Source organism: Polyodon spathula, chromosome 10, assembly GCF_017654505.1.
Source record: "Polyodon spathula isolate WHYD16114869_AA chromosome 10, ASM1765450v1, whole genome shotgun sequence".
In the NCBI taxonomy this organism is placed as follows: Eukaryota; Metazoa; Chordata; class Actinopteri; order Acipenseriformes; family Polyodontidae; genus Polyodon; species Polyodon spathula.
This window is the reverse complement of record NC_054543.1, coordinates 37,082,115-37,106,928: the sequence shown is the minus strand read 5'-3', so window position 1 is coordinate 37,106,928 and position 24,814 is coordinate 37,082,115. Positions and strand designations below refer to the sequence as shown.

At 35.4% G+C, this 24,814-nt stretch overlaps 1 protein-coding gene across 1 annotated transcript in view; it reads left to right on the top strand.

Annotated features, from left to right (window-relative positions):
* Window positions 1-24,814, top strand: part of LOC121321473 (myosin-IIIb-like) — an 83,005-nt gene that overhangs the window by 966 nt on the left and 57,225 nt on the right. The window contains exons 3-7 of the mRNA XM_041260438.1: window positions 1,262-1,366; window positions 1,610-1,709; window positions 2,460-2,536; window positions 3,858-4,003; window positions 17,178-17,243. Coding sequence (XP_041116372.1) covers window positions 1,262-1,366; window positions 1,610-1,709; window positions 2,460-2,536; window positions 3,858-4,003; window positions 17,178-17,243 — 494 coding nt within the window. The remainder of the gene's footprint in view (window positions 1-1,261; window positions 1,367-1,609; window positions 1,710-2,459; window positions 2,537-3,857; window positions 4,004-17,177; window positions 17,244-24,814) is intronic.

Genomic DNA, 24,814 nt, shown 5'->3' with positions numbered 1-24,814 from the left:
TTTTAGAAATACACATCCCAGCTGTTTGGTACAGTGAATGATAAGGACATAGGAAGGACTCTGATTCACCTGGTTTCCATAGAAACCTTCGGATTTGGCTGCATGGCAGAAAACACACAAAAAAAATGCTGAGTTCAGCTTACATTTTGGATTCATCTTTTCCCAAACCAAAATATAGAAGAGATGGAGAAGGAATCAGGTTCAGAAAATTGATTTCGGTATCATACATACTCAGAGAGTGGCAAAAGTAATGACAAAAAGGCCTTATAAAGCCTGTAAATGATTAAATTATACTGTAGTTCAAAACACATTTACAATGTCTGTTATCCACACACACACACACCTTTGATGCATAGCAGTCCATTAGTGAAAACTGATTGTGACAAGCTGTGCATTTTTTGATCAGAATGTTTCATCTCTTTGTTGTGGAAACAACCGTTCTCCAAGACATGTGACTAACATCTGTTCCCGTGATAGTCTATACCAATATGGTTGCTGTTTTAAAATACGACGGACGGTTGGAGGGGGGAGGGGGGGGGGGGGAGGAGGAGGAGGAGGAGGAGGAGGAGGAGGAGGAGGAGGAGGAGGAGGAGTGTCCAAAAAAGTAGAAGTAGAACTTTTTTTTTTTTTAATAATTAAAATGTATACGTGACATGATGTTCTGTAAATGGCTTGGGTTGATTATATGGTAGTATACCACCCCCCCCCCCCCAAATGTACAAAATGTCTAAGACGTTTATATAAAAATAAAAATAAAAACTGTCAAAAAGACACCTCACTACATCTCACTACAGTGAACTACCATTCTGACTTATTGTTAATTTAAGGGTACCATTCAGTACAACAGTTTAAAAAGCATGTGTGAAACAAAAGAAGATAATTGGTATCTGCAACTCTGAATTTACAGGGTTTACAAAAAAATTGAAATGCCTGTGTCAATACTGTCATTAGGAGTAGGGCACACACGGGCAGCCAGCCCGGCAATGATTCCATGTGACAAGTTTGCCAGCTGTTACAATTGTTTGTCAAGGACACGGTGCCTCAATTTGCAACGAGGACACGCAGCTTTAAGTTCCAGAATACATGTGGCATTTGCTTAACAATTTATTAGTTCAGACCATATACGCAGAAGTTGGTGTGGCAGATGTTTTCAGATTTTTGGCTGGGATTTTATAGCTTAGTAGAAGCCTGGAGTAGAATTTTGTACCATAAACAAGTGCGGTGAGTAATGCAAGAGTTGTTTTGTCTCACTCTTTCACAGCTTTGTAATGGGGGTTCTGTCACCGATCTCATCACAGGACTGCTCAAGCGTGGCAAACGGTTGGATGAAGCTGTAATCTCATACGTCTTATATGGAGCTCTCTTGGTAAGGATGTTCATCAAGTCTATAATGACAGTAGAGGGTGCAATTTCCTTTTGAATACATTTCACGCATTGGAGCTGTTATTGCAGATAATAGACTTGCATCTATAACAGCAGGGGTATATTAAACATGTGATACAGGGGGCAGCTGTACCTATAATAGAATTGCAGATTGTGCTAATTAGGTTCTCTAATAACAGGGTAATTGATTCTAAATAAGATGCTATTCTCTTGATCTTTGGTCCAGGGTCTTCAGCATTTGCACAGTAACAGAATCATTCATCGTGACGTCAAGGGGAACAACATTCTTCTGACAACAGAAGGAGGAGTCAAGCTCGTTGACTTTGGTAATGACTGCTTTGCATTTATTTTTCTGATGTGTGCAGTTTAGCCAAAGGCAGCAATTTATCGCCTGCTCAGAAAGCCTGAGTGTTTCTGGGGCTCTGCGAGCTCTGTGTTTGCCTCAGTCTGAGTCTTGGGAGATTTCGGTTTAACAGATGGAGCACCTCACGAATTTCTGACAGATAATCTATTTTTTTCCTCCCCTGCAAAAAAAATGTTATTTTTATACAGAAAGAAAATTGTATCCAGGAAATATTTGGAAAGAAGCTGTCTGAGTTTGTTTCTCTCTGTAAAACTTACTTTTTTAGCAGCAATAGCTTAACTGCTATTACTGCTAATTTAAATTTAATTTGCATATAAAAGGGAAGCTGTTTTGGCAAATGACTTAACTTGCCTAAGGCATGTTTATTCCTTCTATGTAAAAACTGAAGTGGCCTCATGCAGATACAAAAAGTTGTCCCACTTAATTTCAAATTAGTATTGCCAGTTTACAGTGGTGTGTGGTAAGCTGTCATGCCAAATAATAAATTGTGTTTTTCGATAAAGAATATTTAATTGCTGTTTATTAAGAGTGGAATAATGCTGTAAATATATTTAAATAGATGGAAGTGTCTTTAAATGTGCTTTTCTCTTTGGTATTGGGTTGGGGAGTAAAGCTGATAACGGAATAAAGGTACAAAAAAACTGTTCAAAAGATATATTTGCAAACTGTACTTAGTTTTAAATAAGAAAAATAAACTTAACTTTTATTCCAGGAGTCTCAGCTCAACTCACAAGTGCTCGGTTACGAAGAAATACATCTGTTGGGACTCCATTCTGGATGGCACCTGAGGTGGGTAAATCAGAGAGATTGAAATGATTTATATTGACTGCCCATTATTGCACTATCCACCTGCAGCCTTTTTTTAATATACACTCTGTGGCTGGGGAAAAACACTTAAGCTCTTTCACTTCTACAGATTAAGAATAGTTCAAATTAACTGTGTAAGAAAAAAAAAGCTCTTGCTGGTTTGGTTCAGCATTCCCCTGCTTGTACCTTGGGAATGAAGGTTATCCCAAGGTTAATAACTAGGAGTCTGTTTCCCCTCAGCTTATTGGACAGGAGTTCGCTCAGAACAGTCTGACACTTTGAGGGTGTGCACTGGAGAGCAATTAAGATGTTAGAATTTGGCAGTAAATTCTGATTATTGCAATCAAGAGAAGAGCTTTCTGACAAAAAAGGTCCCTCAAAACAATCTCAGTTTAAATGGTAATGTCGCCAGGAGGCAATTAACATTTGACAATAACCTTTTCGTATTTGTTTTCCAATGGCAAATCTGTAAAAGATACCTGAAGAAGGTATTGTAGTAGCTGGTGTAGATTCGGTCTGCTGGATTACTATTGACGTACCAAAGCCCAGTGCAAATTTGTAATAATTTACAGTTGATTTTAATTGAATAGAATTTGGTTTTTGTAAATAAATAAAGCCATATAGAAACAGTACCAACACACATGTATAATGTTACTCTGTGATTGCAGATCTGCACTGCAGTATGTCTTGCTGATTACAGTATGTGCAATTTATGTAATGTGTAATAACAGTGATCTTCAGTCAAGTGTTTGCATGCACACTTGTTTATGGTACAAACTGTGCTTGTGAAATTGCTCTCATCTAAAACTCAAAAAGAAAGGATGTTCACACTTCACTCACATCCCTTACAAGAGTACGCTTTTACAGCAGGATGACCATATTTGACCACTTTCTTTGATTATTATTGGGTTGGTTTTGCTTGAGTGGTTATATTGAGATTTTCCAAACCTAAAAAGAGGTACATAACAAAGACGTCAAGGAAATGTATAATGATCAGGGGACTTTTTACTTACTTTTTTCCCCTCCATACCATATAAATAGAAAGATCTCTTTAAGCTTGAGAAGTGTTTTAATGACAAAATTAGAATTCCCTCGAATAAATGAATATCTTTAGAACAGAAGCATTTCAGTACTTTATTACTGTCACACAAATAAAAGCAGTCCTGTTAAATGGCAGAAAACAAATTTGTATGTGTCTTTGCTATCAGAATTATATGACTATAAATTACAAGATGCATCCCACGGGGCAGTAAATTTGAAGGCGTGTGAAGGTTTAATGCTTTGTTTTGTTCTTACCTGACAGGTCATTGCTTGTGAGCAACAGTATGACTCTTCGTATGATGCTCGCTGTGACGTATGGTCACTTGGAATTACAGCTATTGAACTAGGTGATGGAGATCCCCCCTTATCTGAAATGCACCCTGTGAAAGCTTTATTCAAGATTCCACGGTAAGACACTAGATGGCTCTCTTGACTTATTACTTCAGCTCTGCCTATACATGCGCTTCAGCCCGGCTTCTGTTTTAAGAAAATACAAAATTATGAAAATTGGAATGTGTATTAAATGAAATACATGTATTAATAAAATAACATGCATATTTTCAAAGGGAAATTCCATGTTAATGTTACATAATTCTATTCTATTGTATGCGTGTCGTGCCAAGCCATTGAACGGCATCATCATCAGCAAGGTGCAAAGCCGGCAGTCCACCGGGGAACTTGGTCAGTGGGCAGTCGACGACGATGTGTGACATGGTTTGTCGGGCTCCAAAGCTGCAGGAAGGGTCGGTAGCTTGACCCCAGTGAACGAGGTTGGCAGCACATTGACCCTGCCCTGTTCTGAAGCGGTTCAGCGAAGTCCACAAACGTCGGGGCAGATTGAAGCCAGGGGGACAGACATATGGCTCAGCTACGAGGGATATAATGAGAAACGAACACGATTTAAAAGAAAGTGTTTTTTGGTTCTAGTTTTGTAATGGAAACAGCTGTTTTGTCTCAATTTGCATAGCAGAAGGCTGTTTTACAATACTTTTTTGAAGCACAGGAAACTATAAGGCTCAAAAATCTTGGTCTCATACAGTAGATCAGCAAATACTTCCTTACTTTAATGTTTCCTTCATGTACACCTTTTAATCCTGACTGATAGCCATTTAAAAGATTTGCTGATACAAGTGTTTGCCCTTTTGTTATCTGCACAGTCACACAATTATCACCCACATTTTAAATGTGTCCTTCTGATTTGTAATTTGCATTTCTGATTAGCTCTATTCATATTCAGATGAGGCTGTCATTGGCTCCTCATCACAATGTTATCTCCATCTTTCCAACCCCAGGTGCGAATCAAGCCACTGTGTCACAAAAAAAGATTCAGGGCACAAGAGCAGTTTGCCTTTCCATTGGTGTAAGACAGGTCACACAATTACAGTAGCAGGGAGAGGGTGCAGCTTTTCAAACCGACGACCATAAATTTAGTCAAAGAGATGAATGCCCTCAAGTGCTTAAAGTGACAGGTCAGCATTAAATTTTGTCTGTGCAAACAAACATAATTTATATATATCTCTATCTTTGAAATCTTTTCAAAGTGCACAGGTTAGATACTTTAATAGTAGGTACTTATTGCTTACGCTCTTAATGGTGACAATGTTTGCAGTCTGTGTATTAATTTTTTTTTTTTTCTTTGCCGTGAAATATTGGTTAAATTCATGCACCGTAAAACTTGATTATTTAATAATGACAGATTGGTGCAAGGCACAAAAAAGTGCAATCTTTAAGCAGACAGTAATGTTTTGCTTCTCTATGAGGCATGGTACCTTTATCAAAATGGATTTTTGGACCTTACACACAAATCTCCTGAATAGGGACCTCAGTGCCTGCAGATGGAGGATAAATCATAGTGAGAAGACACTGAACCATGAAATGATTCTGTTAACATGTCATCTGTCTGGAATATATTTTCAGATCTCCAACAGAAGGGGCTAGATTATGAAGGGGAGATGGTCTGACATAGTTGGCAATTTGGGATTTGATACTTTGAACCTGCCCCGTCTGTTGCAGATATTGAGAGTTTTTTGGCTTGCTTCCGAATGGAAGGGTATGCTTCTAATGCCCTGTACCGGTAATCTTTACTGTACCTCAAAATAAATCATCATTATCTATGTCATTCCAAATGACTACAATTAAGAATCCACCCCCACAAGAGTCATAATAGACACATCGGCCAGTGACGTAAATGAGGTGTTCCTTCTTTCAACCAGGATGTGTGAGGCATATCAAGCAGTGCTTTCCAGGCAGTCTCTTGCTTAAATCCAAAAATGTTGAAGGATAAAAATGGCACACTTAGTAAAACAAGAACTTACAGAGATGCTAAGGAACTCACAGTTAGAGCTCCATTGGTCTTTGACACAAAAGAGCAATAAATAAACACAATTACAATTTACCTTTGAACTGATATACAACAATACACAAGCCCCCCAAATCATTTTTTTAAATTGTTTTTAAATGCATAAGTTGCTGTTTCCAGATGTGAAAAGTAGCATAACGCCAACTCTGCTTTTCAACTAAAAGAAACATTGCAATTGGTTTGCAAACATTCACTGTGTCTGTTGTTTGCATGTTTGATGTTCTCACATAAATAGTTTATATTGACAATGCATTTGATAATTTAATGGAAAGTAAAACCCCAGCATGGTATGTACTGTAGGTATCTAAAGCATTGTGGCTTTTTTCTGCGTAGGCTAATCCCAGGAAAGACTAATGGTTTTTTTATATATCAAGCTGTTTTTACTGTAAAAGTCTTAAACAAATCATCTAACCTTTACACACCTCATTTTTATGTAAGTTTTTGTTTCATAAAAGTTCTCCGTCTTGGACGAATGCACAGACGTAATTCGTCAGTCTCCACGTATTTGGATTGATAAACAGATGCACTTTTGATTAGAAATATTTTGCTGCTGCAACAGCGTTGCATTCCTTTGATGTGACCTTATCCAGCTAATTGTATTCAAACTGTCTTTCTTAATGTAAATAAGAACCGTGCTAGAAACTAGGCTTGATGCAGATGCCTTGTTTGACTGGTAATGAGATTCTGAACAAGTGGCCAGAAAGGTAATGATTTACAATTTGCTGATTGAGCGCCAGCCTTTAATTTTCTAGTCCAGTTTACACAGCGATATAGTCTGTTCTTTGCTCATATTTTTTATTTGCAGTGTGTGTTTTAAGTACATTTTCCAAAGTAATGCATTCAATAAATATTAACACTGTAATTTTGATGCCATGGCAAACTGTATTGAGATAATAAGTAGGAGTTGCTAGCTTTTACAAAATAAAAACAGATAAAAAAAAAAAAGTAGTACAGCTTAGCAGAGGCTTTATATGTGGACGTGTTTAATATCATGTTATGTGTGTTGTGTATTCTCTGTTGTTGTTTTACTTAGATCATAATTTGCAATGGGAAATTGGGGGGGGGGGGGGGGGGGGAGCATAAGAGTGTTGCACAAGCAAAGCTATAGCCTTCAGTGTATGACACAAAAACGTGCTTGCTTCTCCAACCCACTTGCAAACAATCAGCTGTGAGGAGTCTTTTCAGAGGCAGTTTTTACTGAAATAGGCAGTAATGGCAGATAATGATCTAAGCTCTATATAATATGAAGAGAGGAGACTTTTGCTGGCTTCATGCTTGTGATGGCTTTGACTTTTTAGCTGAAGTAACAGTAGCACTTTATGTGCCTGAATGTGAATGAGGGATTGTCTCCTAAGCAACCCCTGTAAACAGAATGGATCCCCTCCGACCATTCTTACCTTCAAGCTCATATTCCATTACATTTTCTCACCTGCAGGGTAAGGAGTATCCATAATAGTAGTGCCTCATATGTCCTCGAGAATAGACAGTTTACAAGCTAGCGTTGTAACCACTGTACAAAAGATTGCCTTTGCTAGGTGAGCCACTGAGGACACCCGATGGGCTGTGTATATAAAGAGTACAGGTGGCATTCAATACATTAAGCAGTAGGCAAAACAATATGGTCCTACAGGCTGAAGATCTTCAAAATAATAGATAATATGCAGTTAATATGCAATTACAGTCTGATTAATACCACATAAAATGTTGCCCTAAAATATCAATTGTGCACAAGCAATCTTGCAGAACAACCTTAAATCGCCTACATTTAAAAAATCCTGCATTGCTGTTGTGAGGACAGTAGGGGTGTGTGTGTGTGTGAGATGAATCCAGTGCTCATGAAATGTGACACTGATTGATGTCACTGGAACCTAAAGTTTCTGTGCCTGTGCTGGGTTAGTAGGTACAGCAGAAATCAAGCCATTGCTTTGCCAGCATAGGTAAATCCTGGCCCGAGGGAAGCTCCCTCATTGGAGTGAAAGACTAGTTCAGTCTGCAGGCTAATTCACTGTAAAGACTCCTCTGGGAGAGGGACCAGTGAGATGTGAAAATAGTCCACATTGAAACAATCAGTCCTACTCCCTAGTGATTCAAGCTGGATTTCAGCTGTCATCTAGGAAGAGCCATTTGAGCGTCAACAACAAGCACATGCACTGCTTACATTGTACTGCATTCCATGTTAGCTACTGTACTGAACTGTGTTTTTGTTTAGCCTAGTTTAGAATAAAATGTGTATCGTAAAAAACTAAAAACTAAAACAAAAATATTGCCCCCCAAAAAATGTACACAGCATTACACTGAGGCCACATTTTATTATACAGATCTCCCCTTAATTTTATAAAGGGTAGCATATCGTTTAAATAAAGGGTAGCATATCATTGGGATATCAGGCCAGTGTATGAGCCTACAGATGGTAAACTTTAAATAAGCTAAGTTTTGAGTCTCTTTGTGGACAAATTGGTTGTCTTGAGGAAGAAAAGAAAGAAAAAATCTAAAAGTAATGCAATTAGTCACTGAGCGCAAAGGCTGCAAATTGGGCTAAATTAACATTGTAGAAATAGTAAAAATAAGGAATATGACCTTGCTTAATGCTGACCTTTTTCTACTGTATTTGTATTGTATTTAGTGATATTGCTCACCAACCATGGGGAACCATCAGTGGGATTAATGGTCTCAGGATTTAGATCTGACTCTCTTTAGATAACTAAAAAGGACCCAAAGAGTATGAAAAGCCTTATTACTTAAGTCAGCATTTTGTGTTTGCAATTACTGTATTAGTTTAGTGTCAGTTTTTTTTAGGACCCAGAAAGCTCAATGGTATAAATTGGTTAGAAAAAACAAAAACAAAAACAAAAAAAAAAAACATTGAAGTCCACAAACAAATGGCTAAAAATCTGCATAGCAGTTAACTATAATTGACTGTGAACACTTACAAGCAAAATACTTTCCTCACTTTTTATGGGGATCAAAAATACAGTTAAACAAAAAAAAAAAATTACAAATTAATGTAGGATTCTACATTACAATGACAATTAAAAAAATGTTTAGTGTCAGACAAAAAAAAATAAAAGATAGTCTGGTGCTGTCTGTCGTGCTACATTTTAAACTGCTCCAGCTTTAATGTCAAGTCTGTTTTTATAAAAAATTGAAAAATGTGCAAATCATTATTCGTAAACAGTCCCGTGGGATGTATTTAACTTCTCTGATCACATCAATGAAATACACAAGACGGTTTGACCACATTTTATTTTGGCTATTTGAAGATATGTCAGTCAGGGATGTAGTCAGAAAAACACATTTCATGTCAAGTAAGTTTTGTCAAGAGATGCTATGGATGTAATATGTTGCAGTTAAGGACACCAAACAATGATGCAATGTTAAAAAAATAAAATGTACTCTTATCTCCCGTGCGCAGATTTATTGGAAGTGATCATATTCTATACGTGATCATTTTTTTTAAAATCACTTTAATGTTATTTAAAGCCTTCTCTCTAGAGGGTTCTGGGAAATAAACTTTACTCCTCATGAATGAGTCCAAATCTGCCCATCGTTTTTGTTGAACCTACTCAAAAAACCAATAGCTCTATTTATACAGCAGCATTGAAGATACTAGATGGTGTGCTCTAATGCTTTATATGATTTTATGCAAAGTAATTTCACTTTAAAAGATGCACACAGCTAGGATAAAAGTGTCATGTCCTTCACTTTCTTTTCCTGTATATCTTGGCAACCACGTGTCACATTTTGGTTATTCTCTACGTGGGTTTTGTTATTTCCACGCTTGTGTGGATGTATGTGTTACTTGTTGAGGAGCGTATTTATCAGAGAGGATATTTATCTTAGTTAAAAGCTTAATAGACGCAAATTATAAGAATTAGAATCTGTGTAATTTAATAAACGTTTAAACTTTCAAAAATTAATAGTTTAAACGTTAAAATAAAAACATTTTGAAAAGCAGCTATCTAAGGGGTTCAGTATGTGCGGTCTCGAGAGCAGGAGAAAACAGGAAGTCGGCCGTCTTGGGGGAAGTGCATTAGATGCAAGGGCTCTGAGGATTTTAAAATAAATAGCTTTCTATAAACTATTGCATATATGTCTACAAAAGTCTTTTACATGGGCTTTTCTACTCTCCTTAAATGCAATTGACACCAGTTAATCTATTCGTGAATTTCAATTACAACTGAAAAAATCGTTAACTTCTCCTATTTACTGTATATAAAAGACAAGAACTAGTAATGTTCACATCAAACTTTATTTACTTTATTCCAAGTACAGTATCACGTTAATTCAAAGAATAAATATTCTGTGTAAAAAAAAAAAATAATAATAATACTAATAGCAGTAGTTTGTACTTATCTGACTGCCTGCTAGAAAAAAGACCAAAAAATATACATACAATGGAAGCAGTCCTCTTTTTAAAAAAAACAAACCAAAAAAAAAACGTATTAACATCGAGTGAGTCGCAGAATAGGAAAAAAAATATGTCAACACAGCCTTATTCCTATTCTGGCTCAACAAAATACATTAAATTTGAATCTGGTATCCTCCACAATTGAAACTGGTTGCATGCCATTTGCGATCGTCTTCAGAAATCAACCGTGTTACTTTTTCAACCTAAATTTTATCGCGTTTCCTAACATTTCGCTTGCATGTCTAGGCCCCACCTCCTCCACGCTAGATCCAGCTTCATAGAAGCAAACTAGTCATGTGACCAAAAGCATGCGGGGCATTGGGAGGTGAATATCCAATGACAATGATGCCATGTGACAAAGGTAGGAAGTAATAATAAAAAAAACCCAGAAAACACAGAGTAGCCGTTATTTGCAGTCAGCTGCTTCTTAATATTTGAATTGCACATTTTTGTCAAAGTTTAAACGATTAAGATAAATTAAAAACGTTTAACACTTTACTAACGTTTAAACGTTTAAACTGTAAACGATTTACACCCCTAGTAAGAATGAACTTTCAGAGGCTAATTAAAAAGTGGATACACAGGGCTGTGCCAGGAGAAACTAAATTGGCCAAGATTATGCTTCAAGGGTGCGTTTAGTATTTTTCAAGATGAATTCGATTGCGTTATAAGCTTGCTGTGACAGTAAAGATAGGCTTGTAAATAAAAGCAGCGCCTCTCTCTTGGTTATTTAAAACATGACCTGAATCTTTTCTATCATCAGACGGCCTCGGACTGTGCCTCTAATATACTCACACACTTGCATCCAGGGCAATGAATACAGAGCCAGTGTAACTGAGCATACAAAAGGGTAAAGTAGTAAAAACGTTAACACGAGGATTAATTACTGAAACTGGAGAACGCTTTCAGAGAATTAATGTGGAGGAGTTTTCATTTCTGGAGTTGACACGGGACTTGATGTATTTGCCAAACTCTTAAAGTCCTGTGCAGAGCCACAAGGTACAGTAGCAGAGTGTAAATAAGCTGTGAAGGTTGAAGATAATTGGTGGAATGTGCAGTCCTAGGCTGTGTTTATTCACCTAGATCCAAAGGTATTACCAAAATATAACTTTGCTTGTATCTGTCTGAATCGAGCTGATAACTGAAGCAAATGACAGAAATAAAAAATGCCTTGTCAGACCCAGCAAAGGCTAATGAAATCATACCACAGCCGAACAGGCCCAAACCACTGGCCTGTTAAGATGCAATATTCTAGCAAAAAGTCAAAGATAATCTAAATGCTTTCAAGCAGAACAGTTGGACTTAGTTTAAGGTTCATTGTAAGTTTTTAAATTTCACTAAATGTAATCATACTGATAAAGTGAAACAAGTTATATAATAGTAATCCCAGACTGAAATGCGATATGTTACATTGTGATTTGTTAGTGTTTTTTTTTTTTTTCTTCAAATTGATGAAAACACTTTTACCATAATAATAATTTAGAAAGTGGAGCTCACCACAGGTTAAAGTGCTGTCAGCTGTTGATAATTACTGTTAATTTGTGCTAATTTACCATTCTCGTTGATATATGTGTAAATTGAATAACAGGAAAGATAGGTCTTTGTTCTGGATAGGTTGAGTGATGGCAACATTTACATTTAACTAAATAATTAAGAATATTGTTGCTGCTCTAATTTCTGTCAGTTTTTTTTTTTTGCCTTCTACAACTCGTAAGCCTGATGTTCATGGAAAGAAAAGGTTTAAATGCAATTAAATTTTTCAGGAAAACAGACCTCCTTATCTGATACTTGATGTGAATGCATTAGCTGCCAGGACATGGGAGGCACTGAATGAAGCAATTTAGTGAACACATTTGGCAAAAGTGAGTAGTGATTGCTTTACAGTCTACTGTAACAATAGCAACTGAATATGCATATTTGAGAGCACAGGATATGTATTTTAGGCAGAAAAAAAGTGGTTTATTTTCTTCACACCCAACATATTTTTTTTTTTTTTTTTTTTTTTTTTTTTCATTTTTTTAATCTACGTAATCATCACTGTCATTTGTTTCATAATCTAGGAACTAGAAGAAAACAGTCCTCTGAGCATCTGGGGTGTTTGGAACAATGCCAGTGCGATAATGATCCAGTTTCAACCCCCTGTTTCTCATTATGTTCTGCCTTCTGAAAAAAAAAAGGCAGCGCAAAGGTGAAATTTGCTGTTTCCCGAGGTCACCAGGAACAGTCCATTTTCAATAGTGGTTCATTATATTATCTATGCACTAACGTTGGCTTTATACCTCACTTCCAATTCCATACATCCTTACAAGTGTTACATACTTTATTTGATGCTTGCTGAGCAATTTAAGAATAAGGTATAGGTTCTGTTGTGGTGTAAAGATATGTTTTCTCAACTGTACTATAGGAATATAGGGGTTTTTAAAGGCAGCGTTTTGTGAAGGATGTGTTCAATTATATATAAAACAATGATATTATCAATAGTCAATTGTAAAAGATAATAAATAAAAAAAAATAGAAATATTCTTTATCATTCTGTTTCATGCTAAAGATAAAGGCAGCATTTTGCAAGCAACCTTTCAAGCATGCCCTACCCACAAATTATGGGTGCTCATACTATAAGTAGTTGTCCATTGAATGTAGGGTTGCCAAGCAACTGCAAGAGTGTGCTTCTGCCAAGCATATAAAGCCAGATGAAGAGGATATTTGTACCTGGGGTGTTGCTTGCACCCCCCCTCAGTAAGAAGACACACAAGCAAAATATGCTTGAAATGTTATTTAATGTCATAACATGTTGTACACTTGTAGTGCACCTGAATTTATGTTTTGTCAAAAAAAAAAAAAAAAAAAAAAACATTTTTTTGATTAGTTAGAGCAGTTTTGTACGTGTCAATGTTTTGGTAGTTTTAGCATTCAGAAGTTTACCCTGGTCACTTCTTCAAAGATTGTTAAACCTGTTGTTGCTAGAATATTACATACAGACATGTCCAAAGGCTTTTCCCTTTCCTCCATCAACGTTGAAATTATTCACAAGACTGCATTGTCTAGTGATTTTCTGATACATCGACTCTTATCTCCAGTTGCACATGTCTTCACAATTTTGGTTTTCTTTGAAGTTTTTTTCACCGTCTTGGTCGTGACTAACACTGACTGATGCCTCAGTGTTCTTTCATTCATGATCGCATATTAAGGTATTTTTTAGAAATATCTCAATTACTCTTTACTATACTACAGATTTTTATAGCCGAAATGTCAACTGCTGATATCTGGTCTCCCATCTAAATCCTTTTTATTGACTCCAGTGTGTAACTGCTGTTCTTTATAGTTTGCATTTTGATGTTCTTTGGATTTAAGAAATGTTTTTTTGCTCTCTGTGTATCAAGATAATTTCCAAAAGGATTGGGCTGCACAAGTTTGAATTTGTTATTGAGATGCAATTCTTTAATTGAGGAGAAAATCATTGCTCCTGGAGGGGTAACCCCACAAAAAACAGCTTGCTCTGTCTCTATCTGTACTCTTACCCTACCCAATACTGTCAAATTCAGCAAAAGACACTCACTTTGTAAATGGAGCTCGATAAGAATGTACATTACGACTTAATTGGGACCGGAAATCTGTATCACCTTTTTCCAAAAGAGAGGGTTTTTTTTCCGATCGCTAGCATATATATATATATATATATATACTATATATATATATATATATATATATATCTATATATATATATATATATATAGTATATAGTCAATCATAAAGTTTTAGACATCAGTATAGTCAGTTAATTTTAGACATATATATATATATCATATCTATATATATAATATATATATTATATATATATATATATATATATAAAAGAGGTTACTGTGAAGGGTTGTCAGGTTCTTGTTTTGGGAAAAGGAAAGTTAATTGTTAAAATATTTTCTTCTTTTGTTTGTATATTCTTGTTGTAGACTTTTAATAGACTAGTGTAATTGCTGCACAGTTAAAGCCACAGAATAAATGGGAAGTAAAATGCTGGGTACTGAACCGTGTTACTGATCTCATTGGAATAGAATGAGCCATTTCATTTTTACCAGCTGTGACTTTGGAGACTGGCTGTGTGACACAAGATAGGCAAGTTAAATAAAGTACTTTGGAATGGAAATGTTGTCACTTACTACTTATTAGTTTAACATAATAGCTGTGCGTCACAGTACCACATCATCTTTAACTAACTGGTGTGTATTGGTACAGTCATATTTACTCACATTTGTATCATTTTTAAATGCCATAGTGAATAGATTACACACTAAGTACAGTAACTGAAGCATTTCAATCAAGATAAGTTATAAGTATGTTTTTTAAGAAGGTCATTGAACATTTATAACATTTCCATTTAACATGTGTTTTTCAACAATGATAATATCAGTCAATCATTCAATCTTTATTTTATATAGCGCCTTTCATAGTGGCCCACCATCATAAAGCGCTTTATAAGGTGCAGTAACAAGAAAATCCATAATACTTCAAATACAGAGAAATGCATTATACATGATAAATAAAAGCATAATACATTAAATATAGTGGAAATTGTATAATACATGATAGTAACATAATACGTGAAATAGTAGCAGTAACACAGCAGCTAATAGCAGATATCAGGCTTAAAGAGCATGGAAAGCAAGAGAGAACAGGTGGGCCTTGAGAGTTGATTTAAAGCGAGCAACGGTGGGAGCATCACACACCAAAGCTGGGAGAGAGTTCCAAAGAGTCGGAGCCATGAAGCTAAACAAGCGTTCTCCAAGTGTGGTGTGCTTTTGCTTGGGGATAACAAGCAGGCCAGAGTCAGAAGACCTCAGCTTTCTGGCAGGGACATAGCAGGTCAGCAGGTTGAGGAGGTACTCAGGACCTATGTGATGAAGGGCATTGTAGGTGATACAATACAATTGTAGGGGAATATATTTCAATATGCAGATTATTTTACACTTTTCAGGAATACTTTTTGTTTGACTGTAGTCAATTTTTCAATAATGTTGATTTTTCATTTTGTATAATTAACATATTTGATGTATATTCAGTTTATTTTGTATTTTTTATATGCATTATTTTACAATGGTCACATTAGGATTTGGTTAGTCTCACCAACCCCCTTTTAGCAGCAAAATCCTTCATCTAGTCACATTCTAAGAGATGTCTAAAAACAGAACACAGGCTTCAACCTGTGTTTAAATATATTGTTTTTTTTTTTTTGTTTAGTGCAAAGGTCAGATACTTAAAAAAAAAAAAAACACATTTAGCAACAAAAAGCAACAACATTTACACAAATCAGCTGAAATGTAATGTTTATTTTCAGAAGAGAAGGTTTATTGTTGGTTTGTATTTAATCTTGAAAAAAAAGGTTTTGAATCTGAAAATGTCAATGATGGGCAGTGTCCGCTACAGCATCTAGGATGTAAATCTAAACAGCCTTGAACTGGTGAAACAGACTCTGCTGCAAGCAGATCAGCCTGTATCAGACAAAGTACTTCATCAACAGGAGGAAAACAGCTGGAAAAAAGTGTTAAAACTAGAAAGTTTAAGCCAGAGAAACCTTTAAAATGGAATAAGAAATGGCTTCTGTTTGCCAAGTACAAAGGGGTATTTGACAGCACAGATACTACAGTGATGGTGCATTGACTTTATAACATTTAAACATTACTGCAATATAACATCAAGGCAAGCATTGTGCTCGTATTACACTCCGCGTGGAAGTGAATGGGTTTCACTTTGATCTTTAGCTTCTGAAAGGATTGTCTGTTTGAATCCCTGTCAAAGAGTTTAGTGGCTTTGTGTCTTTGTGTAGTACAGGATGGCAGTTCTCTTTTTTCAAGTACCATTTTCATGTTACTAAGCCTATTTACAACTTTTCAAAAATAAAACATAATTGTACTATGGTGCAAGCTTTATGATCTTAAATATAGGAAATATAGCAACACTGTATTTCTGATAAATTTTGCATATTTATTTGGAATGTAAGGGAGTTCACAAAAATGAAGTAAAATACAGTGATATGTAATACTCTCCATCACTAATTATCCCTGAGTTTAACCCTTGATAAATAATACCCTTTTACATCTTCTTACGAAAGTATTCTATAATCCCAGACTTCTGTAACAGATTAAAATCAGCAGGCTAGAAATTAAAAGATAGGTCTTGCACTTTCAATCTCTTCATCAATGTTAAGCCTTGACTGCTTTCAAACTGTACTGGTGAGTGCTCATGTGGTGATGTCATGCTCTGGCGTTACCATAGTTACATGCACTACAGATTGGAGTTTTTTTTTATTGTTGCCTGTTGCTGAACCCTCATAGTTTTGACCTAACGTATTATTTTTTTTTTTTTTAAATAAATTATATTGCATTAAATCCTGACAACAGAGGGGTTATTTGTTCCCATATTTTTGTCTCTAGAAACTCTTTGGCACTGTCACCATCCATCATCTTTTTGAGCAGTTTTGGACCGCAATGCTTATAGTACTCAGTATTATTTTCTTTAAGTTTCTTTTTTTTGACTGTATTAACTAATGCAGATTGTGTCTACTGGAGTTTTTTCCTGTGTCACATGATCAAACAGGAAAATAAGATGAGAGCATATCGCAGAAATTCATCTTTCTCCAAAACCATCACTAAAATAATAAATTAGCAGCAGTGAGCGATTTCCTGGTTTCACTGCAGAACTAAACAAATTATAAAATGAATAATGCATTGCATATGTTTTTGTGATGAAGATGATTCTTCTTATTTCAGCCCTTCACTTATTTCTCGGATTTATTTCTATTTTGTTTTCTTTTACTTCAGAAACCCCTCTCCTACCTTACGTAATCCAGAACAGTGGTGTCGAGGATTCAGTCATTTCATCTCACAGTGAGTACTTCATATTCTACTTCATGGTTGAAGTTTACCTGAGACAGGTACACTAGAAAATGGTTGTTCAGAGTATGCAGTCACAGAGAAACATTCATATTAGTAAACGTTCTTCCATTATAGACATGGAAAAATGATGGAGTTTATTGACTCAGTGAAACATGGCTGAATAGCGTAGGGGAAGAGTAGACATTTCAATTTGTAATTTTCAGTTATAATGTGTTTAATCAACCATAGAGTTCATTTTTTAATGTTTTAAAACATTTGGTGAATAACATAGAATAAGGTCATAAAAACTATAGAAAAACTATATGAAAGATGGAAAAAAGTTATCACAGTATATATTTTTATTTTTGCCTTGTATGTTTTAAAATAGTTTTTATTGTCTCAGCCATGGCAGTTTCAACACAATTTTGGTAAAATATTTATATATGTAAGATATGTTAATGTGTTTCTGTGTACTGTATATTTATGATTTTTTTATTTTTTTTTAAAAATTATTGTTGCATTGAGCTTTCGTAAATAGTCATGAACTGAACAGTCCATTGAACAGAATACATAATATGAATACATTCATACATACATGCTAATGAGAACAGGTATGGACTCCATTAATTATAGCACTGTCAATAACAGAGGTAGGTCAAATGAAAATATCTTTTGTATAGTTTTTAACTGCCACATTTAGGTGCTGTAATAAAATACGTATTTCGGACAGGAAACGGTAGTTTCTGGAGAATTTTTCATATCTTGTGATCTTCAGTTTCTGAAACAGAGCTATCATTTGTATACTAAGAAATAAGTATACAAATGATATTGTTAGAAAGGTGATTTATAAAATGTGTTTTTTTTATTCCTAAGGGTTATGCTTACTATCATCTAAAAGAACATCCTCCGATGTCACTTTGCATTTCCTTCCACGTTTATTATATTTTAAAAACTGTGTATTTTTAAACAATGCACTTACCTTATGGTCTTTCCTATTAGTCTCTATGTTTTATAGACATTATGGTAATGGCCAGTCTTTGGCCCAAGCTGGTGATTCTCCCGTGAAACCAGGAATCTGAGGTACATATTAAAGTTAAAGATTCAAGATCAAAAAAACCTCCTTGTTAGAATATTGCTATCTTTTACAGGTTTCATGTTAACTTTGATATAAGCATAAACTACACTATGTAACACAATTTTTGTTCCTGGGTAGTAAGTGTTATTTCCTAATTGCTTATGCCTCAGAAGTACAGAAAATGGCTATTATTCCCCACAAACTTTGCTTTTGTGACCAGGACAGTGATATTTCAAAATATCACTATTTCCAATGGGAAAACGGGCAAATGTGTATCCTTTCATTCACATAAAGTCAGAAAAAACAGCATATGAATCCAAATTAACATGTATTTATACAAAAGTAATACAAAAATGACTACAAAAGATTTAGAAGTGAGTAGTTTTTCGAGATTTATGATTATACTGTAAATACTATTGCTGCTGTCCTGTGTATCACACCACCATTTATATTCAATCTGTACCAAATCAGATAAGTATTCCAGTGCAAGCTTGTGTAAACTTTATAAATTTAAGACTTTTTTTTTTTTTTTTTTCTCGTTGGTTTGGATTGTATTGAAGGAACAACGTAATCAGTGTGATTTAAAGATAACATCAGCATCCAAAATATACTATGAATGTTGCAAGCTTTAATTTGTCAAAAGAAAATATTTGTCCCACATTGAGGCAACAGTTAATGTAGGCAGATGAGAAATCAGTTCAGAATCAATGTATCCATACTGTTTAAAAAAAGAATGAGTATTCGACAATGAAGTGGGGCACAAAATAAATATTCTTAGTGCTAAGCCTGTTGTGCAATGGGCTTTTGAAGTGAAGGGAATACTCAATTTTAACCTGATTATTTGTGGATGCTGGAGCTTCTACTTTTGCCTGGACCAACAGTGCACATTTTATAGACCTGCAGAACTGAAATTAACAAATTCTTTTTTCATTATTTATAATGAAAACATCAGGCTTTACAGCGGTGAACCTTCAGCCATTAGAGGTAATTGGCTCATTTATTTGTGTTAGTTGTGCATTTGTCAGTGCAGAGAGCATGTCGGTTTTATTGTGATAAATTAAACGCAATGGATGCATAAAATCCATACCATCTATTATCCATATGGTTGAACCTTTTTTGTAGGCGTATGTCAATTTTGTATGATGAGTGGCTGCATGCATAGTCATCTCATTATCTAGTCATTTTCTCAGTCATTTCATTATATACCTCCTTCCTTATGCTGTTGGCCATTTAAATGAAAGGGGAGTCTTTCTCATTTATTTAAAAGCTCTCATTTTGATTTTACAGGGAATAAATGCACTTTTATATTTTACTTAAGTTATTACCATGGGTTATAAATTCAGTATGATTTCTAAGTGTTACCAACTGCTCACTGTAATTTTAATTTCTGAAAATGCAGTAGATACTGGAGCTAAGAGACCTAAGAGATTACTTTATACATATAAAGGGCATGTGAATCAAATTTTCCCTTTTGTACCTGTATGTGTGTGTGGGGGGGATCGGGGGGATCGACAAACAATTTTGGACCTTGATTTAAACAAAGCATTCCCATAGTCATTATAATTGTAAAATATATCAATGGCAGCCATAAACTTTAGTTCAGTTCAGGCAGGCAGTTATCCTTTTTGTTAATGTCTTCTAAAAGGAGCGGTACGGTACTTTGATGGAAATTGCACTTGCAATAAATACAACACATCACACTCATCTCTGATACTTAACTGCAGAATTCTTCAACACTGTGTCCAACCACTGTACAAGCTAGTTCATTCAAATCTCCTATCCATCTAATTCAATGACTCATTTTCCATTGTTTAAATTCCTGTTAATATGGGTCGGCACTATATCAAGTGGTGACGGACATTTAAAAAAAAATGTGTCCGCGGACAAAAACAGAACTGAAGTTATATACAATTACATGCACGTGTGTGTTAGACTTATTCACTGCCACAGACACAGATAACTCTTGCCATGGACATGCGTGCATGGAGAAGTTGCTGACTCCTGCCTGTTAACACACCATCTGTATCCAGTGGCAACATGCTTCCTTCCCTCTTTGACTTCCTTTATTCAATGTCTCTCTGGTTTGCTGTTCCTCAGGCACATGCATGAGTGGTTGTGCATTACCTCTGTGTCATGGCATTAAATCACTGCACCTACAGAGACCCAGACAGATGACATGATCAGAATTGCAAAACCCTCCTCTGCTTCTCTGCTCTCACATGCAGGGCAATGCTGCCTTAACGTCATCCTTGTATCTTTCTGTCAAGTGCTGATGCTCATGGCATTATGGTCCATTAGCATTAAGGCACCTTAGCTGCACTGGGTCTGCTTCAACTCTTTCATCTTAATTGTGACCATTTAGTGTAGCACAGTAATAGACATGACTATGTAAGTGCTTTCGGAGCAAAGACAGACATCAAAAAAAGCAGGTGTTTCTTTTAGTTTTAAAGCTGAAAAAGATATAACTACATACTGTTCGTATAATACACGTGATACTCTACTGTGTTTATTTATATTGGCCACAAAATAAATATTTAGGTTTATTGATTGATTGACTACATTTTTTATTGTATAATTTTTTTCTTAAATTAAATTTGAGCACTACTGATAAATCACTTTAATTTTACGCAAAAAAGACTCCGGACGTTCTATGAAATTTTCTTGAGTAGTGGAGTAAACTTGACCGACGTGGACAATGTGAGTGCTCTATATAAGATAATTTTCATTTGTTTTCCTGTGATGCATGTTTTCTGAAACACTTTATATCGGTAGCATTTTTGTTGAATTGTGCTCCACTTTGAATTATAATACTCCTCCATACATTACATCAGCCATATTTTTTTATTCATATTTACGACTTGGAATAGTTATAATGCCTGCATTCCAATGCATTACCAGCATTTCGCGTCCATGCTCAGGAATTCTGGTTTGATAACAAAGCTCAATGTAAACTCATTAATTTACTTTTACATTCCCCCAGTGGCCGTATGCTGTTGTAACCCTTTCTTTACATGCTTTATTTTCATATCTTTGATGGCATTTAGTTATTTGGTTGACAGTAAACATTATAAGTGTCCTAAGTGCAAATGGTCATTAGTTTAGACTAAATTCGTGAGCTTCTCCAGGATGCACTGTGCTAATATATGGCATTTTTGCATTTAAGGAACACCATAGTAATGTTATATAATATAGTAATGTAATAGATGGTCCACAGCATGAAACATTTACATTATGTAATTAGTCCCCACTACTGAACTAAGTGTTTATTTAATAGTTCTAAGTATATTTACAGTACACTTTGGAATGAGCATTGCATTTAATTATACTGAATTTAAAAAGGTCAATAAATATGTTATCTTTAATTCAAAGCCTTTTGAGAACAGTTGTGATGTTAGTCCAACATCTTTAAATCCATTAGTGGTTGGGTTTAAAGCACACATAATCTTAATTTATTTTGGATTTAAATCAATCCACTCCTTAAATGCTCTCAGTCCATTCACTATCTAATGCTTGACATGTTAAATATGGAACAGTGTGGTGTGTTTTGGAACACTTCCCTATAAACACCCCGTGAACTGACACAGCTACTTTCATTCTTGTTATATTTGGTTCAAAAAACACACAAGGACTGAGATTGAAAGTAACAAAAATAAGACAAAAAATGTGAATAAAAATACAATGTGAATCATTTTTTTCATGACATTTCATATCCTGGCTTTTACTATCAATTCTATTATCAAGTGGTTACAATGCAGCTTAAACCAAGAGGAGGGAGAACTAACTATCCTAACCCTAACCCTAATCCTAACCACCCCACTAGTACCACCGTTTCAGTGCATCTGTGACGATGTTTGGTCCATGTTACACAACCACCATTTTATGTATTTAGGATTATTGCTGTAATGTTTATTTATTTAGAATTATTGCTGTAATGTTTATGTATTTAGGATAATGGCTGTGGTGTATGCCTGCTGGTCACTGCCCTTGGCTCTGTCGTTGTGCTTGCATTGGAAAGGGTGGGAAAAGGGATATGTTAATGTAAAAAATATTATGATCTATTATTATTGACGTCGTGTATTTTATGCTTATTGTTTTGCTTTTCATCTCTGATAATTAAATCAGTAATCTTGCTACTGGTGATCATTGGCTGTAGTGCTGTTTATTGTAGAATTTTGTACTTTTTCTGCCTGATGTCAACTGAACTGATATTAAAAGTGTTTAAACTATAGCATAAAAAGACAGCATTACAACAAACACTTTGTTAATGGAAACTTTCAAGATTATGTAAGTGCTTTACTGCCACTAACAGCACATTACTCTACAGTTTTAGGAGTGTTCGTTATTTTACAAAACAATACCTTTTATTGTGTGATTTAATCTAGAATTAAGTCAATAGCTTCCTTCTTCCACTCTCACAATTTAGGTAACATAGCTCTTTAAAATAAATTTACTTCAAGGGACAATTTGCAGCAAACAGGGCATTAGAATAATTACTTAGTATCCTGGTTACATTTTCAGTTTAAGTGTGTTTTATTTCAGTTAAAGAAGAGAAAGCGCAGAAACCATGCAATAAAGGATTAGTAATTTATGATGCAGTCTGCTAAAGGCAAGTCAATATGATATAAATGTGTTCTGCCAAGTAGAATTTCTATTAGGAGCATGATAATCGACCATGCTGCCCAAATCAATCATTTCATTATCTAATAAGGAATATCATAGATTCTAAAATACTTCACAATTATTGGAATTGTTTCAGTTAACCTCTGAGCAAGTATAGAAACCAATACAGCCAACACAGCTGTGATGAACATTAGCAAAAACAGCTTTATTAGATTTCCATTTCGTTATAGTGCTTATTTTTAACATAGCCATTGAGATGGGGTGTGTTTAACTGTTTTATTAAATTATGGCTGCATACTGTAATGTGTTAGTCTAAAAGTCTCCTATTTTGTCCATCAGATTAACAGTTGGAAAAAAAAAAAAAAAAAAAAAAAGACATTTTCTAACACGGTGGCGGTGAAATGCGAACAATGTTATCAAGCTGTGCAAGCTGCTTGAGACATTTCAAAAGACCTCTCAGGCAGACCGGCATGTGTGGGTGTCTGCTGTTGTTCTCAGGTAATAAATGCTTCATCATTGCCTGTAATTGTGGCAGCAAATAGCTGCTCTTTGTGACAAAATGGAAATGGTGTTAGAAGCCTGGCTGTGCGATTGCAGTAATGGCTGCAACCTTTGGTTAATGTAGTGACACTAATGAATTCTGGGAATTAATTTCCATCTAAGAAGTCCTGATAGAAGGTACCAGAATTTCTGACTAGATAAGGCACTGCTTGTCAGACTGTCCAGGCTGCTTGCTTTATCTTTATGTGAGGACCAGTTTGTGTGTAACAGATCTATTTAGTTGTCTGTCTACATGTGTCTGTTGTCTATACAGATAAACAGATGCACCATGAGACACAATATAATGCCGTAAGTGACAACATATATTGTATGCTGTCCTGCCACAAACCCAGTTTACTGCTTGGCCATCTTGACTTGCCTCCAATTGCCCCTCCTGCTCTCTCCTCTTTCTCTCCTCTCTCCAGTACTGATGTCTCCAGCCTACTGTTGAAGTAAACTACTGCCACACGCCCCTTGTACCCCTGGCTGACTAGTCTTCTCCGTCTCTGTGCTTCTGATCTTGCGCCTTCGCTTTAAATCAACCCTCAAGACCCATTTGTTCTCTCTTTCTTACCATACTCTTTAATTCTGGTATCTGTTATTAGCTGTTGTGTCTCTGCTCCTTCTGATCTTTCACGGCATCTTCTGATGATTCTATATGACATACACAGTGTTTTAGAATTTTCACATCTTAGTCTATTAATGTATTGTGCATTGTTTTTCACTGTATTTAATGTATTATGCATTGCTTTTTACTGTATCTTGTAAAGCACTTTGTGATGGGGGTCCACTATGAAAGGCACTATATAAAATAGATTGATTGATTGATTGATAATTCAAAGTCGTGTGATAAAGAAATTTATAGCAACATAAACAAACTTAACATTTTAAATGGTTTAATGTAATTGATACCATTCATATAATTATATGTTACTGTGGAAGAAAAACAAAATTCTAACTTGAATAGCTATATTTTTGTATCCAGATGATAAATTAAAAAAATAAATAAAAAAAAAAAGGTTAATCAATGTTAACCTGAAACGAGCATTTCTATATTTGAGTAGAAGAGTGTGCTGCTGGACAGGCAGAGATACACTTATTTTATAGCCCAGCGTGGCAAGCTGATATTTATAGTCTTGGAGAGAGAGAAAGAGAACAGAGGTGATGTAAATAGTTCTGGTGTTGCTTCTGCTCTGGGTGGCCACTACTCCCAGGAGTGAGACCAGACTACAATAACAACCCATACGGCACAGCCTCTGTAGAACCAGCGCTCTCTGGAGATAACTGCATCATTAAGGTGAGCAGAGAAGATAAACTTGTACGCCAGCATCCATTACACAAGAGAGTT